The sequence below is a fragment of the Meleagris gallopavo genome, chromosome 4 (genome assembly GCF_905368555.1).
Source record: "Meleagris gallopavo chromosome 4, MGAL_WU_HG_1.1, whole genome shotgun sequence".
In the NCBI taxonomy this organism is placed as follows: Eukaryota; Metazoa; Chordata; class Aves; order Galliformes; family Phasianidae; genus Meleagris; species Meleagris gallopavo.
The window spans coordinates 15,540,535-15,559,995 of NC_139407.1; the positions used below are offsets into that span (position 1 = coordinate 15,540,535).

At 37.3% G+C, this 19,461-nt stretch overlaps 1 protein-coding gene across 1 annotated transcript in view; it reads left to right on the forward strand.

The window, feature by feature from the left end:
* MMRN1 (multimerin 1) overlaps window positions 1-16,108 on the forward strand; it is a 48,887-nt gene extending 32,779 nt beyond the window's left edge. The window contains exons 6-8 of the mRNA XM_085222269.1: window positions 3,888-5,870; window positions 13,437-13,583; window positions 14,695-16,108. Of these exons, the coding sequence (XP_085078395.1) occupies window positions 3,888-5,870; window positions 13,437-13,583; window positions 14,695-15,116 (2,552 nt within the window). The 3' untranslated portion in view covers window positions 15,117-16,108. The remainder of the gene's footprint in view (window positions 1-3,887; window positions 5,871-13,436; window positions 13,584-14,694) is intronic.
* The last annotated feature ends 3,353 nt before the right edge of the window (window positions 16,109-19,461 follow it).

Sequence of the window (19,461 nt, forward strand, 5' to 3'; positions counted from 1 at the left end):
TGATAAACTTCTGTACTCAAGAGTTAACAATCAAGTAAGAAATTATTCTTTGTCTTTTGGGTAAATGAGAATGATATGGCCAAGGATCAGAAGATTGAGCAGATGCTTTTCAACATAAATATGCATCCTTTTCTTGAGAATCCCACAGCAAGAACTGTTAGTTATCCAACTAAAATGATGTTTAACGAACACTTTGGAACTTAAGCTTTTTTTCCCTGGATATGCAGTTTATTTCTTATCTCTAAGGAACGTTTCTCAAATTGATTGTATTATATGTTTCAAAATTGAGAGGATTGTCTATTGTTTTAAAGTACCATGAAGCAATTGGATCTTTTAATGTAGAGTTAAAACCAATTGACAAAATAGGTGACTTTACACGTCTCTCGAATTTACCAGCTGTTGCCCCGTTTTATGTATTTTCAGTTCTCATCTGTCTCCTGAGTTGCTCATGCCAAATGCTAGATGGCTCTCTTGTACCCTGGATCACATTTATCCTGTCCCTTAGTGACCTGCTTTCACTTCACCACATATTGCTAGATGGCATTCTTGACCCTTGGGCATACATTTAATTTGTCTTTGAATATTTTCCATTTCCTTTCTGCTTTCTCTTCATTCTTTTTTGTACTCCACTCATTCTAGCTATCATTTTGATAATATTGCAAGAGGTCTTTTGCTCCCACTTACCCATTCCCTATTTATGTCTATATTGAGGGTCTTAGTCGTAATTAAAATGCACAGTACAAAACCCATTATTTTAAGACTTTTTTTCAAACATGTTTCAGGTCTTTGTTTACATCTACCGTGCTCTATTTAATACTTGCTTCAATGAAATTCCAGTTGCTGGCATTTTTTTTCTTTAATTTATATTTTCAATCTACCCCCTAATCAAGCAGTTCAAATGGAAATACTGCTTTCCTCACGAACGCTCCAATACAGGTTATTCTTGGCTTGTATGTACGTGTAGGGTAACAATTAAGTCACAACCTTGAGCACCTGCTGAAGGGGAGGAGGTGGGAATGGCTGGCCCAGGAAGCAAAGAAGCAAGCAGTTCACCTGTGCTTTGTACCTGACCTGAAGGAGTTGTCCCTGGATCCATTCCTCTCTGGGCTCTTTTAAGAGTTAGCCTCAGAAGGGAAAATGTCTCCTGGATGAAGGCTACTTCCTGAGAAGGAGTGCTCTATAGCTAGAGATTCTATCACCAGTCAAGCAAGTCAACTTTTTCTTGTATACGAATATTGATAATTTTTGTAGTAATTGACCTGGTATCACAATAACAGATCAGAAGCAATTCATATCGCTATTGGCTCATGTATACTATGTCAAAGGACAGCTATGCAGTTTCTGCCCAGCAAGTATGGCTTTGTCATACTCCAAGTGGGCAGAATGTACTGAAGTAACAGAAGCTGGCAAGCGTTTTCAAGCTTCTCTCTAGCGCAGTACAGATGCACACCAGAGGTGCATCATGGTGTTGCTGAAATATTTTCTTAGAAGCCAGCCTGAAGAAAGCACTGGAGTATTTTTTCTACTGCCATCCTGAAGCAACATGCTTTCAAAGCATGGCAAGTCTGTAGTTGCACTGTGTTAGTTAGATATCTACTTTCTTCTCTTAGCTTTTCATTTTCTTCCCATGATCTCCTCCTCTTTTCTCATATTAATTATTTATCCTTTTTCTTGTCACAAATTCTAATGGCTGTCCAGCTTTCTAATAGAGATTTGTTTGGAGTGAGGTCTTTTTTATCTGTACATAAATAATTCAGTACAATTCACGGTCCTTTTTTTTTTAGTCAGTTCATGTATTTCAGTCCTACAAACTTGTCATCTGTGGCTATGAGGCAGCATTCACTTCAGTAACAGATATTCTCCTCTGAGTTGATTAGAGAAGCATTGTGTGCTTATGAAAGACTGTTTTCAGTACTTAGACTGTTTCTACTTTTTAGTTATTTAGAGAAAATTTTGTTCTCCATTTAATAATCTCTACTTATTTTTTTCTTCGTTCTTTCTTGCGTATCACGACTTTCTATGGAGTCCTTTCTTCATTATTCAAATGGACACTCATTTAAAAATGAACTCAAGAATGGAGAATTAATTACTTCAAGTCAGAAATGTCATTTACAGCTGGATATATAATCCCAGCTCATTCTCCTGTGTACATATATTTATTTTGCATGCTATTTTTCAAATACTAATTGAAAATGAAAAGGGAGTATATGTTGACACAGTAATTATACAGTATGTATTTCAGAGCATTAAAATTAATAATCTCATGAAAAGTGTAGGGGTTCTTCAGTGATCACAGGCAGTTTGGACCTTTCTATTTCACAATAAGCAACAGAAAGATTGAGTTGCGTGTGTGAACATGCTGCTGTATTCTGAGCTCAAGCTTAAAAATAAGTGGAAAAGCATGCTCCCACAGCCACAAGTGAAATTCAGAATGGCACTCTCCTATTAGGTACATTCTTTTCCCAGCCAGTAGGCAAGGGCAGCAAACCTTAAGTTGTCTGTTTTGGCAGGCTCCACCTCCCTGATGATAACATGTGAAAGTCAGTGCTGAGCTTTGCTCTTTTGGACAATTGCAGAAAGTAAATGACAGTGTAGATCCTGTAGAAGAGCTTTTGTAGCAGGATGGCCTCTCATCAGTATTTGTTGCTGATATGATGTATTGTAAGGGATTCCTTGTAGAAGGAATAAAGTAACCTTATTTCTTTCCACAGTCATGTTTCTTCATAGCTCCTTGTGTCTTGTAAAATACTTGCTAGCATCTTATAATAATCATTTCCTCTACATAGTTTGCTTTTCATTGTTTTCTTGTATCCTCCTCTCAGCTGCCAGTGCATCTTCACTCTTGAGTATTTTTCACTTAGAGTGTTGAGGCACTGAAACAAGTTGTCCAGAGATGTAGTGAGTACCCCATCCCTAGAGATGTTTACAGCCAGGTTGGATGGGGCTTTTGTCAACCTGATCTAGTACCTGATTAAGTGATTGGAACTCTTCCCGCAGCTTGGGGGCTAGAACTAGATAATGTTTACAGTCCCTTTTAACCCCTGCAATTCTATGATTTAACTAGATGTAGAGGTTACTTCTGGAAGTGAAGGAAAAAAAAATTCTGATTTCACAGTGGAGCAGAATACTTGTGATATGAATGTAATTTTTTTAATGCATTGGTCTTGTTGGACAGCGTTTAATTTTATCACTTAAGTCTATACATGAGTCGTACACTCCTGTTTTTCACAGGAATGGAATTTCCACATTTACCTCTGCTTAATGCTTGTCAAGATTAGTATTCTGAAGAGTTACTTTAAGAGTATACGAGACTAAGTAAATACATGTACCTTAGTCTGCTTTTTGCAGCAATTGTCATATCCTAATTTTAAATATTCAAGAAAGCCCTTTTTTTTTGTTCTTCTATCCAATATAGAAAATTGTATGACCACTTACCATATATGACATAACAGGAAAGTAATAATAATGTCTGCTTTCACTTCTTGACTATAATGTTGATAAAGCAGGATTTTTTTTCCTTTACTTTCCAAATGGAAAAAGGACATGTTGTTTTCTTATGTATGAGCAATAAAAGCACATAAATATCCTCATTTCAGTGCTCGTAGACAGCTTAGCTAAGTGATCATAGTTGACACTGTGTACTCAGAGTCCGAGTTGACTCTTTCAAAATAATAGAATAAGTCCCTCTGATTTCACTGGAAACAAGGAAGAGATTACAAACAAGTAGCTGTTCTCTGTGTTCTTCAGTTACAAATTTTGCTCTGTGGATGGGTAATTGGTGGGGATATCTCACTTGAGAACAACTCTGTGCTCATATTTTGGGGGGAAAAAAAGGATTGCTGACAGTATTGTTTTAATTATTTCCATATTTCTGCATTTTCCTGAAGGTCTCAAATCCAGGAGTATTAATATGTTAGTCAAAGATATTGTTGGAGAACAGTTAGAAGTATTTCGAAGAGAAATGCTAGAGAACACGGCGCAGATTTTCAAGACGGTGTCTAGTTTGTCAAATGATCTTGAAAATACAAAAGAATTAGCGAAGCACCTAAATGAAACACAAAGAAAATTTTCTCTAGAAAAGGAAATGGGGCCAACAAATCTTGACATTTTGGAGCTGAAGAGTCATATGGTAGAGATGAAAGAGGAAATTACTCTAACTTGTTATAAGCCTATGAAAGCTTTATGGAAAAAGCAGAAATCCTTGGAAGACAACTTAGAGCATCAACAGTCAAGAAGTGTCATTTATTATGAATCTTTAAATAAGACCCTTAATGAAATGAGAGATGCTCATGAACAATTATTATCAGCTGAAGCATCTCCAAAACAAAACATCCCTTCGACAGATGAAGTCATAGAGTACAATATTACAGAGTACATGTTCACTCTGCATGAGAAGGTGAAAAAACAAGATCTAATAGTACTACAGATCTATGATGACTTAAGAGTCCAGGATAACAAAATTAGCAACCTCAGTCTTGAATTGGAAATTCAGAGAGGATCTGTTCTGGGAGTCTGTGATGACATGTTGTCTGAGAGCAGAAAGGATTTCCAAATGCAGCTGTCAGGAACCCAAGAAAATGTTCTTGTCCTAAACAGAAGCATCTCTGATTTGGTCCTTTCATTGGACAGTAAGATGGACAAAATGAATGAGCAAATTAATGACTTGTCATATGATATGGAGATCCTGCAACCCTTTATTGAGCAAGGTCCACCTTTTAGTCTGACTTCTGAGTATGATCAACGAATCCAATCTGAAGCAATCAATGAGAAACTTGAAAACCTCACAGTTATTGTTAACAGAATGAGTTCTATCATTAAGGAACTCTCAAAAACTCAGGAAGGACTTAAAAACAAATCTCAGGATTATCAGGAGTTCTTGGAGAGTCGTATGAATGAGTGCTCTGTGGAAATAGAAGATGGATTAAACAAGACCATGATAATAATAAATAGTGCTATTGATTCTATTCAAGACAATTATGTACAGAAAGATATGTTATATACTCTGAAAAATGAGACTGAGGTCTGCTGTGGCAGGGCTGAGAAGCTGGACAGCCTGTTGGCTGTCCTTTCCCAATTCCAACAGTTGAATGAATCCATCTGGACATCACTTATTGGCAAGCAGAAGCACGAATTCACTTCACAAGTAGTTCCATTGCTTTCTGATCTCCCACGTGTAGAGTCTGACAAAACTATCCTTCACAATTTTAGAAGAATTTACTATATTTTAAATGAAACATCGTCAAAAATAGACAATCAGCAACAGGATATTGCTCACCTGGAAGAAAAACTAATTGACTATCTGGAAGCATCAAAGGACCTTGAAGTTCGTCTCCTGGTTGCAGAGTCAAAAATTTCCAAGTTTTTGGCAAATAACTGTGTTTCACAGAAAAAAACTAAAGCTACTTTGACAGAGAAAGAACAAGCAGCCTCACTTCAGCTCCAGCCACTGACTTCCAGAATCAAGGCCCTGGAATCAAAGTCAATCCATTTCTCAAACAGCATCGTACTTCTGAACAAGACTGCGTATGAGGCCTGGGGGTTGTGTCAAGATGCCAACAGCAGGATCCAGAAAGTGAATGCAAGTATACCTGTATTAATTCAACTTGCTCAGCCAGATATTCCTCTGCTGCACAGAGGACTCCAAGAGCTCATTGAGTCTGTGCTTGAGATAAAAGCAGGGACTATACTGACAAATCTAACACAGCATGTTGACACGTTGGTGGCAAGTGCAATAAACAATGTTACTGAACTTCAGAAGCAAGTGAAACCAACTATGAAGAAACCAGCTCTAGTGAAAAAAGGAGCAGCAAACATCACCATGAGTCTGACAAGCCGAAGTCAGAGAAATACAGATAACACCATAGACTCAGGTAACATGTTTTAGTTTATGCCAAATTTGGCTCTTTTGTAGTGGTCCTAAGCAATCAATGTGATGAACTGAGTAAAAAGTAGCCATAACAGAGGTGGCTTAAGAACTTGATTTAAGGTGAGTAAAGGCTTAAAAGAATGCCATGAGAAGTGTCTTATGGGAATCTGAGGTTGCTCTATCCTCTTAGTTGCAAGAAGATTTTTTTCTTTCTCATGAAGTCATCCAGAAGCTCCACAGAATTTTTCCTTAATAAATTCGTATTTGTTCTATTTAAGTTATGTGGATGCATAAACTCAGCTGAAAACCTGACCTTTCAAACCTAACTGACAATTTAGACAAAATCTAAACTACAAGACTTTGTGCTTGCATATCAATTGTCAATTTCTGTAAAAATGTGCATACTAGAGGAGAAATCTGGAGTTGCATCAATGCTTAGCAGCATCAGTAGGGATGATAAGTACTAGAAATATTAAGCGAGTGAATACACCAAATGATTGCAACAAGGCTTTTGCCAGTTCCTTCAGACTTCACTAAGATTATTAGTGCAGTTACGGTTATAACAGTATCCTTGCAGAATCAAGAGTCAGGCCATAAAGTAGGTTTGACACTTGAGTGTGGTTGGCTTTCAAATGTTTAAATTCAAACATGATCATAAGAAATGAATTCCTATGGATGATTTCATAAAAATACATTTAGTTATGCCTTTTGGCATCACTGCTCAGAGAAACATGTTTTATGGAGATAACTTCTCTGACAAGGTACGTAAAATGAAGAGTGGTTAAGTGACTAGGAATACTTAGAGGGAAGCTCATTTAGATTAAAATAAGCAGGATAGAGCAAATATAGGCAAGTGTCCAGATAGTTTTTAGGACCCAGATCTAAATCTTTTCTATACAGCATTCTTATAGTTAAGAAAATCTCTGAAACTCTATTTGGTCCCTGTTCTGAGCAGATGTAGGGGTAGGGAGAGCTGACAGTATTGTTATTGTGCAAGCTTGCCCTTCATCCTTCCCTTTTTCCACCTGCACTAGGAACAGCCATTTCAGTACTCAGTGCAAGGATGCTTATTAACACCTTAATCCCATGAGTATCTTGACTTCTGCTGAAATCCATCCACGCTTAAGGAATTAATTCCTTGGTTATCTTTTCAGTTAGGGAAGGCACACTGGGGGAAAAAAAAAAGCCCTTGCAACAAAATTTGTTTGATTTTGACTTTGGAAACAGCAATTATCTTTGCTTTGTGTGTGTATCTTTTCTGTCAGTTTCTGCTGCAGCACAGGATGGAAATAGAAAACACTTGATCACAATTAAAACAGGGAGAATAAGAGCTGATGTCTTTTGATTCCTCTTAAGTCTTTTACATTGTTGGAAACTGTCATTAGTGTCACCTGCCTGAAGCACAGGAAGTTGCCATCTGCTCTCTGCTTTATTGCATTTTATTGCATTAATGTCTTTCCTAGTTATTTACCTCATGATGAATTTTAACAAGTAGCATATTTGTTAATGTTGTTTATGTTCTCACTCTTGCAGAAAGTGCAGATCTTAGCAGATACAGTAAAACCCTATTTTTAAACAAGGTATTCATAATGTAGAGTTTATGCAGTATTCCAGTAGTAATGAACTCAATTAGGTTTTTTTGCTTAGCTAAGTCGTACATCATGTTCGTGAAAGTTTAAGAAGTAAGACTATTATTTTAGTTGACAAGTATTCATTTTCTACATCGATAGACTTTACTTCTCTAGGAAAGCTTTTTCTCTCAAGTTTCAGGAGACCATCCAGAAGTATGTGCTGACTGTACTTAATTTTCTATAAGAAAACTTAAAGTTCAGTAGCTAATTATGGAATGTATTAACTCTTAGACCACCTTTTTAATTCACAGAGATTGGAATCATATTTTATATACAGCACAAATGTGAATGATAATTCTCACTGGTTCCAGTGTGTTCAATATTTGATCCTTCTTGAACAGATTGCAGTTTTTCAGTGACATTAATGTGTTCAGGATTTGGCCCTGAGGTAACATTTTCCACAGCAGTCATTTAAAATCAAGTAGAAATGATGTTAATTTTTTGTTATGTAGGTAGGTACATGCAATTTTGGAGACTTCTCATGTTGTGGATTGAATAAAAGAAAAGTTTTCATCGGGTAGAAGCTGTTATATGTGTATAAAGAATGGAAAATCCAACTTTTTACTTGATAATAAATATAATGACTGTTTGGGTTAATAAAAAAGGAATGTCTTAAGACATCTTCGAGTAGCTAACATGAGGGTGATGCATTTCTTTAGAGAAAAAAATACCCAGTAAAATTGTCATTGTTTGGATTATGAATTAGATTTAATTTAATTTCCAAACACTGTACTACAAGAGCATGATGCAGAATAAGGGCAGCATATCTCTGTTCCCATTTGTCCATTGCCCATTGATTTTGTTCTCTAGAGAATCTATTGTAGTTTTCAGAGGTAAATGTGCTCTTTAAAGGTATGTGTTAGTTGTGGTTGTCCTTTATTCAGATTATTCCGTCCTAACGTAATACGCTCACACTCTGTTATTCATGTTTATGTTAATTATGTTAATGCATTTTAAACAGTGCGTGGTTGTAAGATTAAGGTTGTTTCTTTGTTATCTTTCATTTATCTTATTTCTGACCCTTCCATTATAGTACTTTCACATAGGAATGACTAGAATCAATGCTTTCAGTACCCTGGCGAATGAGGCACCAAAGGAGTTTAGGATTGTGGTCTCAGTAATAGCCACTTTTATTTCGTTTTTGTTCTTAGCAAAGAAAGGCAACGTTCTGTACTGAAACAATGGATAATAACTTTCAGTAGCTATACTTCACATTTTGGGAATTGCACGCTGGAACTGAAGATCAAGTCAGAAAGCTTGCAGTTGAATATGTGGAAAATGTTTCTTTCTTATTGTCAGATTTCAGTTGCACATGATTTCTGATTCCTAAAAGAAATGCAGGCTTCCCTTTCATTTATATCCTGCAATTAATTTATCCCATTTAAATGTTTTGCATCTTGTGTGTTAATTGTATGAATATGATGATAATTATAGTTGAGTTTTGTGGCATATGCTTCCATTTTGCATTTTTACTCTTTAGACTAACGGGTAGATGAAACAACTTTCTTATGTTTAGTACTCATGAAAACTGAATAGTGCTGAAAGACACACATCGGAGCGTTAGATGCATCTTATTAACAAAGAAGCACCTCACTAGAGTTGTCAGAGTCCCAGTCGTTCAGATCCATCTTGACAATGTGCTTCCATCCTAAATCTGAGAGCACAACTTCAGAACTGGTGTGTGGTAAAGGGCCTCCTGTCCTTGCTTTTTTTTTTTTTTTGCTGAAGAGTGTTGTGAGGTGAGTGGGTTTTTTGTTTCATTTTTTTAGTATTACAGGCACCCCACAGCGCTTGTCCCTGAACTCTCTTCCAAGACCCAAGGTCACTAATAGCTTGGCTATCTTAAGTAGCCTGACCTATTCCCACACTGCACCCCTGTCCATGTTTTTGAGAGCCCTGCTTCTTCTAAGGCCAGGAAAACCATTGGGATGTCACGTTCCAGGGGCATGTTTTAGCGGAATGTTGTTAGAGTTAGGGTAGTATGGTTAGGTCATGCTTGGACTCAATGATCTCTAAGATCTTTTCCAACCTGGGTGATTCTGTGATTCTCAGGTCTTCTTGGGGGCTTGCTGGGCTGTGGCTGGCCCTGGTTTCTGTGAGCAACTTGCCTTGCTCTGCTTGTCATCTTTCTAGGAGGTGCCCTAGCCCTGCTGCTACCCCTAGATCCAATGGGCAGTTCTTCTTTGGCAGCTTTGGGACTCCTTGCATCCAGGCTAACTAAGATGCTCAATGTTTTTATCATGGTCAAATTGAGAGCAGTAAGCTAGCCAAGATGAATAATTGTAGACTGACAGCTGGTCAGACCCTGTGCAGCCACAGTGCTTTAGTGGATTTCTCGACTCTTCCAGTCTCTTAGGGCTTCCAGCGACATGATTGTGGAAGCACTGGGAAGTCACTTCCTTTTCAGACATATTCAGATTGAGCTCCTGTCATCACATTTTTCTCTAAGGAGGCCATTAAGTTGCTGAATATTCTATTTGCTTCTAAACAATATTGCAGTAGATACTGGCAAAGTATCATTTATTTTCTTTTTAATACTTATTGATACAGCATTGGCAGCCTATTTCCCAAAAGAGCTTTTGGCTGCTTGCCTTTCCAAAGAGTAGAAAAAACTCAGCATTAACCAGCTATTCTCACTCTTGCTGTATTGAATGAAAACAGTAACTGCATTTCCTTTGTCTTCTGCTATTAATAGTTGCAATTCAAGTTTTTTCATTTATTTACAAAGTTGTTTCTTTTTCCTCATATGCACTACTGACCTTTGTGAAAGATAACAGTAAATACTATAGTTGGAAATATTCTCCTAATATGAAACTCTCAACATCTTTATCCTAACCCAATCATGTCTTTAAAACCTCAGAAAGGAACAAAAAGAAAATCAAGTGGAAAAGAGCAGTATCAACCGGAAATGGTAGCAACAGCATATTGTCCATAGGGAACTTGTAATACACATGGAAATTGCATAGATTGCTTGTTCATTGGCCTTCTACTCTAAAAAATACTAATTGGTTCAAGCTTCTTCACAGCTTTTTTTTTTTTTAGCTTCTAGAATCTGGAGCATCATCTCAAATGTTGTTAAGGTGACACTGCTTCACAAAGGACAGTATACTACAGGTGAAACTATGTCAGAATTTAGTTTAACTCCAAGGTTAAATTCAGGCAAAATTGTCCTCCGTGGCTGGTAAAATACTGTTCTCAGTCTTAATAACATTTCCTTCTATGTAGTCTTTCTCCTGTTTCTTGCATATATCACGGTTGCTCCAAAAGTGATGGCATCCCTTTCATTATATAGGTCCGTGATATCAGAAGCAGATGTTGGTGTTATGGCAGTAGAGGCTGAACCTTCCCATCAATATCCCGTTACATGTTGTTGCTGTGTGATGGATGGCAGCAATGGGCAGTCTGACAGAATAGTGTCTGAGTTGGAAGGGTGAATGAAGCAAAGATGTGGAACTGCATTCTTTAAGTGGAAAAAATGGCACCCACTGACATTCACTGACTCTTGCTGAACATTTTTGGAGAACAGTGGGTATGAGCACAGTGAGGTGGTGGGTGGTACATTTCAGCACTGATGTAGATTTTCATGAGAAAGGCATGCAATGTACATTGCTAGAAAAGTGCATAGCTAATGGTAGTAACTATGCTGAAATATAGTGTTGTGTAGGTTAGAATTTATTGTATCAGAGTGTTAATATACTTTTGTAATCTATTGCTTTTTCCATGGAAATAAATAGGAGGCATTACTTTCAGACTGGCCTATGCATGCTTTGTTTATAATTCATGCTGATTAACAGGCTGGCTGCTGAGTATTTCTGGAGTATGATAGCACAATCAGCTGTTTTTCTTCCTATCCTGCTTTACTTTCATGCAGTATCCAAGCTGCTGAGGATGCTTGGTAAATACGAGTGAAAAATAACTTCAATTAAGTCTACAGCAGAACTGTTATCTGGGAAGAAAAACATAATTTCCTCATGTCCTGTTGCCTGTACTATGAACCCAAGTCATGACAGACCTAAATTGCATGATAACAGCGTGGACATTATTTTTTGTTGAATGAATTATTGCTGTGTTTTTATTTTGTATGCTCTGTTAGTGCACTACAGAATGTGATTTGGCGTTCTGCTCAGTGAACTAAAATTTCTCATGGAAACTGGTTGCTGTAATTGTTTTCTCTGGATGAGAAGCTAAAGGTAACTATAGGCGTTTCTGAAATATCTATGTGTGAAGATTGGTGAGTTCTCATCCAGCAGTCTAGGTTTATAATAGGCTATGTGGAGTCAGAGCTCTTTCTAGAGCTGTGGTGGTAGTTCCTGTCAAAGAAAATATCATTTTATAAAGCACATGACTTATATTTGACAAAAAAAAAAGAAGAAAAAATGTCTTGGGGGTGTTTCATATTATGTTTTTCATGGAAATTCTTAATATTTATATTTATTTAAAATATATAATAAATATTTATAGCCAGAATGTTGTTCCCCAAACTGCTATGACAAAACATTATACCACTCAATAATTACTGCCTAATAACTCAGAAGCACTGGAGTTTTTGTTTCTTAGTATTGACAGAATATGATTTGGTGAGCTCATACATATGAAGAGAGGAAGGCCATCTTCAGTGTGGGTGTACTGCAGAATCACCTGTTTGGTGTAATTTGCATTGCTTGTGATAATAGACTTCTACAGCAATGTTGGTGGATATCTGGAAATGAAACTGAGATTATTTATGGACAAAGGACAAGTACCTGAAGGAGTCTGGGTAGTACTGAGTACCTTTCATCTCCATGAGCTGGTGATTCTGACAAATTAGGGTGAATAGTATCATAGATCGGACAGCACATTGTCAACACAAGAAATACTAAACTTGTGTTTTGGTCTGCCTGAAGTTGATTCTGCCCTAGAAGAGCTGTTTTCTGTGCTTGCACTAGTGAAACCAAACCAAAGCACAGATTCCCCCTGTAGCAATTAGAAAATAATTGCTTATTTTTTCCTCATCAAAAGAAGGAAATAAAATGGAGTATGTCAGCACTGCCTCTTCCAAGTTTTCCTGTTTGTGCATTATCAGCTCCAAGCCTCTCAGCACATTTCCAATCTTAGCAAAGATTAATTAGTTTGTCCAGCCTATTTCTTAAATCACATGATCTTAGTCTGCTGATTTTCACTTGTCTTTGCTTTTCTGTCAGAGAGTAAGAGTAGAACACAGTGAGAGAGGAAGAGGGCTGAATCAGCTGTATGGTGGTCACCACAAAAAGTCAGCTGTCACTGTGAGCCACTGGTGTTGGCTGCTCTGTGGTTTGTGTCAGGAGGGGTAGATTCTCAGCACCCCCACATCATTATGGGAATGAGTGTCCTCCAAATGAATATGTCCCGAGGACCATCTGTAGGTCTACCTTGCCTTAAATTGTTATAGAAAGACTCACAGCAGAAAGAACATCTGCTAAAGCTTGGCAACAACCTGGCTTTGCTGGCTTTAAATTTCTATTCTGGGGAGCAATGGCAGGAGAAAGGGAAGGAAGAAATGAGGAAAGACTCCTATTTCTTGACAGGAATCTCTTGAACTATACAATCACAGCTGTTCAGGTATTTCAGCTTTTTAATGGTTCTTACGTGTTTTAAGTCAAAGCTTTGTAGTACTTTATCTTACTACTTGTACCCAAACCCCTGAGACAATAACTCAGATTTTCTAGGTATTTCGGAATAACTTGGAAACTAGCTGAGGTTATATTATGTTCAAGCAGAGAGGTAGGCTGCTGTATTACTTGGAGAGGATCTGATGTCGGCCTTCACATAGAATGTTGGGAGAAATGCCGCTGGTTTTCTGAATTGCTTAAGAGGCTTCCCAGAATACTGAAAACTTTAGGCAATGTCACTATAATGATTGTTTGCATACGTGTATACAATTGCAACTTAAAGTTGTTGGCTTTCCTCCCTCTCTATCACAGGGCAGTATTCAGCTTGTGTCAGCTCCCCATGCCAGAATGGAGGAACCTGTATCAATGACAGACAGCGTTTTGTTTGTGCTTGTCGCCACCCCTTTGGAGGAGTCAGTTGCAGTACAAAGCTGGTGAACGATGATACTCTGAGTGTTGGTAAGTAAAGAATTGGATGGCACAATATGTTAGCCGCATGGGCCTTTGCCCCAAGGTCTAATTAGGGTACGTTTGCTGGTCTAAGGTCTCACATTTCACTTAAATAAGTACTAAATCAGGTAGTAGTGTCCTGTGTTTTGGTGTTCAAGTCATCAATCCCTTGGGTAACTCACAATCTCCTTTTTTTTTTTTTTTTTAACATGACCAGCCAGTGGGATTAAATTGGGCTGGCACCAGTTATAATTGCTGGAAATCTTTGTGGTGACTTCTGCAGGAGGCCGCTGAGGGATGGTATGCTATAGCTGGGGGGGAAGTGAAATTGCATCACTTGGGAATACCACATTAGCACTGCAAGAAATGCCCTATAAATACTGCTAGCTACCATAATATATGAGATTACGGTCTCAAGGAGTCCTTTTAGGCATACCTCTGGTTTTCACTAGCAAGCCATGCAGCCTTTAAAAATGTTTCCAATTAGAAATTGTGCTTATTCAGTCAAGAAAACAAATAAATAATTTACATGCAAGCTGCATGGAATGTGAAATAAATGCATTTTTTTTGTAGCTGTTTGGCTGATTGTCAATCATGACAACATGAATAGGGAATAAAATCATTTTTATAGTGGTGTGGTATCATAGTGTGCACGCTCAGCTGGAGAAGAAAACATAGATTTTTTTACTACCTCATTTAACATCAGGAGTGCCAAATTTCTTCACAGTTTGTCTAAGATTTGTGGAGAAAATTCTTGGCTTCAGCACACACAGATGAACAATGGAAGAGATCCTGGGGAAGGGAATAAATTGGAATAGAGAGAGGGGAGAAATAAGAGAAATAGCAGCTCTCTTCAATCACAATGTTACCTTACTGTTTTTAAAATTCTTCCTTCTATTTTTTTGTTGTGCCTAGCACTAATTATGAAGAAAACTACTTTTTATGCAACACATAAAAATGCTGTGCTTATGTAGAACAACAAATTAGTCACTTGAGCCACTAAGTTATGATTTCAGATATGATTTCTGGCTGATCCAAGTTTCCTTTCTATAATATAAAAGGAGGAATGGGAGAGAAATACAAAAGTCTTTGTTTGAAACTGCTTTTTATTCCTTTTCAGATTTTTCAAAGAGATCGTACAGATATGCACCTATGGTGGCCTTTTTTGCCTCTCATACGTATGGGATGACGACTCCAGGACCCATCAGATTTAACAATCTAGATGTCAACTATGGAGCTTCATTTGCTCCAGCAACTGGGAAGTTCCATGTTCCATATCTTGGGGTGTATGTTTTTGAATATACCATTGAATCATTTAGTCCCCGTGCCTCTGGCTATTTGGTTGTTGATGGAACAGACAAACTCAGTTTTCAGGCTGAAAATATTAATAGTAATAAATACAATGACAGAGTAATTGCTGGAAATGCATTGTTAGAGTTAAATTATGGTCAAGAAGTCTGGCTCAGACTGGCAATGGGTTCTATACCAGCCAAGTACCCACCGGTCACTACATTTAGTGGTTACTTATTGTATCGTACCTAAATCACTCATAAATGTAAACATTCACCATCAAATGAAGCACCTGGCATATACATTTACCTTTTAAATATGTCATTTCTTTCACAGCAACAAGCTTTTGAAAGTAACTAAAGCGATGGCATTGGCATTTGAAGCATCTACTGGGCTGATTATCCATATTGCTTGTGCATGCTACAAAACAAGTCCATAGGGTGTGAATATAGGAAAAATAAACATCTTCCTTTTGTAAACATGAGTCAGAAGCACAGTTCTAATTATGTCCTGTTTTTCATTGGATAAACAGACAAGGAAGCTGAGAATCAGTTCTCAAGAATAATCAGAGCTTCTTTTGGTTACTGCTTTACAACATGATTGCACACCAAAGGAGATGGATAGATTTTTTTGATGATTTGAATGATGTACTGCTACTTAGCTCATTGTACCAAAGGGTAGTCATATGCAGATTTTTTGCAGAAAAAAATCTTTTTCTCAGTTCGCTTGATATTACCCACCAGGTACCTTGATATATCAGCAATTAATTGATTCAGAATTTCACATGGAACCATTATGATAAGAAACTTATTTTTTTTTTTTGTATCGCAGAACAAGAATCTATGTGCTTATGTGCTCAAATCAGAAGTAAGCTGGTCATTTTTAGTGTTGAATATCATTAGTCATAGGAAAAACATTACAATGGACTTGGTGGAGACTTACTCGTGCTTAAAGCATTTAAATCACAGCTGGCTTTCCTTAGGTGAAGTCTTTGAGCAAGCATTGTTATAGGGGCTTTATACACGTTTTGGTGTGTAGTCTTTAGCTTATAGTATGCAAGGCTAAATGAGATAACCATAGCTGTCCTTTCTAAGTTTGAACTCTATGAATCTCTGATACTTTTTGTTTCTGCATTATATTCACTGACTACTAAGGCAGGATGAAATGAACTACGAATTTCAGTCTGCATAATACCAACTGTGTTTACTGAGCACCAAACCAATTAAAAAAGTATTTTCACTCTATACTATGACTGCCTGTGTAACTCTTGTCACTTTGCCCATTGCTTCAACGGGGAACAGTTTGGACCTAACTAAATAAAAATAAGACAACCGATTTTTACATACTTATTCCAGAAAATACTACCTCTAATGTATACGAACTGGGAAGTGTACGTTGGTAAACATTTTACAATGAAATGAAAGTTAATTCTTCACAGTGAACACCAATACTGTAGTTCATCCTGTTTCTCTCTTTTGCATGCTGAGTTGGTTAAATAGTTTAAACTCTAGATGATAGGTCCAGTCTTTGTACTTCATGTTAAGAGCATCAGTACTCCTCCTGTGCTGCTGCTGGAGCCTAGCCTGGTGCATAGGGTTCAACTTACACCGAGCTGCAGGGTTGCTTAATTTCATGGGAAGTCGTTTGAGGTGTTCTTTAACAGCAGATGTGATCAGAGTTTTCTGCAGTCTTCCTTCAAATTTAAGGCTTTTTTAAATGCTGGAAAAAACAAGAGAGGACATAAAGTGGTCTCACCATCTGCTCTAATCTTGGATTTGTCCTGCTGTGGAATAGGAATCATGCTTGACCTAGGGAAATACATACTCGCTACTGCAAGCCAAGCTGTCCCATTGCATTTCTTTCTTTTTTTTTTCTTTCCTGAGCATAGTGATCTGAAAGAAAGCCTCTTCTCATTTCTTTGTTGCAACCAGCCAGTTGGTTACATGTCCGAGGCTTTTTCTGTTTTCAAAGGCTTACTGTGATTTCAAGGGAGATGAAAATGTTATATTAAAGCTCATTTTTCTGAAGACCTAAATCCACTAATTACTTGTTAATAGATCTTGCAGCGTTTAAGTACTCAAAAACATAGGATGTTTCCCTAAAGGATCTGAAATAAAGAAAGCCACTACACTAACTGCAAATTTCATTAACAGGTTAGAATGTTTTTCTGTTGCTTGCATTTTTGTTTTGGATTTTTTGTAAGCCTTAAGTTCTTTCACATTTGTGGCAGATGGATTCTTGATATACCATGATGCTTGAATGAGTGTGCTACAGATCTTTCTACTGTTGCATATTTTATTTTTCTTTAAATACTCAAAGTCCTTGATAGAATCCTAACTCAGCCTACCGTATCATTGAATTTTATCAAACTTAATGACTGCATGCTGCAATCCCCCCTTGTATGATTTTGTCATTTTAATGTGTTTAGTCTTCTTTATTCCTGCTGTGGCTATGGGTAAGTGGCGTGAAAATTACTCTGCAGATGAAATTCAAATGACCCACCAGAGACTGTGTGTCTATTTTAAGTTGACTTTCTTTGCCCTTGCTGCCCTTGCCTCTATGAGGTACAGGCTTACTCCTCTCCACTCTTTTTCACCGATAACCAGAAACTTTCTCGGCTGTTTTATTGCTTTCCTTCCTCTTTCGTTGTTGTTGGTTTTGTTTCCACATGAAACTCCTAATTCCTTAGTTGTAGAGTAAAAACTCTGTTTAAAGCTGCATCTGTAGCTGTAACACAGGAAGATAATTTCCTGACTTCAAAATAATACTGAAACTTTTGCTTATCGTATTATTTAAAACACGGAAGAAATAATCTTTTAAAAATATAATAAATATGCATTATACTTCTTTATAATGCAGTGGTGAAGTAAACCATTAAAATATTTCCTCAGATGTATTAAAGTTAAATGTGCTTGGCTTTGTTTTTGAAAATTAATATTGTGCACCAGGAATGTAGGTTTGCATTGGCTGCTGAGGCTTATTTGTGGGCCTATGGCCCCGTACCTTGTATGCTTGGACTAATGAGGTACATAATATCATAAAATAACTGAGGATCAATAAAATGAATCAGCCTACCCATTATGCAGACAATACTAAATCTATCAGTCTGAAAACCCAGGAGAACTTTGTAGGAATCAGCTAGGAAAAGTGGTTCCTAAGGCATTTTGTCACTTTTCTGCTTTCATTTTTGCTGTCTGATTTACATTCCCTAATAACAAGAGGTTGCAAATCTGGATGTTCATCACTATCCACAGACCCAGTAAGGGATCACAAAGCTATCCTGAGTCTTTGTACTGTAGAGTGAATGGTGTTCTCTTTATTTGGGGGACTCAATAACCATGGCAACATTTGGTCTGTCTTGGCTTTGACAAGCCCATCCAATTTACTCCAGAGCCTGCGTTATCTTTTCTTTACCTATACCAAGTTATCACTGAATACATTCCCAGGTGCTCATATACTTAGCATTGTTGTTAAGATCAGCAGTTTATTTTCCTTGTGTACCTTTTCTAGTTCAATAGACAGCAAAACTCTGCTTCTTTCCAGCTCATGCCAAATTCCGCTTTTAATATGTTTGCCTGGTGCTATTGTTGCTTTATGCGAATATATCTGGGATATGTTTGTTCAGTTGTTTTTTTTCTTGGATAATAACATCCATGTTTCTAACAAATGCAAAAAAAGATGTTTATTTCTGAATTTAGGTACTGATATGAACTTGTCTACTAGAAGCGACGCTGCAGCTAAATCCATCAAAATCAGTGAGGATAGAATAACAAGTGCTTTGAGACTGTTGCAAAAGCAGATCTTCATAGCAGTGGTATTTAGGCATGTGAGCAGATGAGCTTAAAGCAAATTTATAAACGTAAAATGCAAAAAGACCCTTTATACGAGGGGAAATGGTCTCAAGTTGTGCCAGGGGAGGTTTAGATTGGATATCAAGAAAAACTTCTTTACAGAAAGAGTTGTTAAGCACTAGAATAGGCTCCCCAAGGAGGTGGTTGTGTCACCATCCTGAATATGTTTAAAAACCATTTGGACATTGTGCTCAGGGACATAATTTAGCAGAGGGTTGTTAGAGTATTACGGTTAGGTTGTGGTTGGACTCAATAATCTTTAAGTTCTTTTCCAACCTGAGCAATTCTACAATATTTCCAAAGAAACTATACAAAAATTGTACCCACAAAGACCGTAGATTTACACATTTTTGTTATCGAGGTGAAATAACTGCTTCAACACTAAACTGTGAACACAAATTGAAAAGATCAGTAAATGAAACAGAAAATGATTGCAGTAAGGCTAGCAGCTTTGTGGATTTCATTAACCCTTTCTGGTTGACAGATGTATCATGGAGTTAACAAGATCTGCAGTTTTTTCATTCAGTTTTAATTTGCTGAATTCCTCTTTGTACGCTCATCTGACTGCTGGAAAGCACAAGGCCCAGACTACCGTTCCTATGTTTGAGTGGTATCAAAAGGAGATTTCTTGAGTTACAGTGGAAGTCTTTGTACTTATTAAATTTTCTTGGTGTAATTATGTTTTCAGCAGAGTTCTATAAGAAATACAAGTATTTATCACAGCTTTGCATTCAAAGTGTACATTA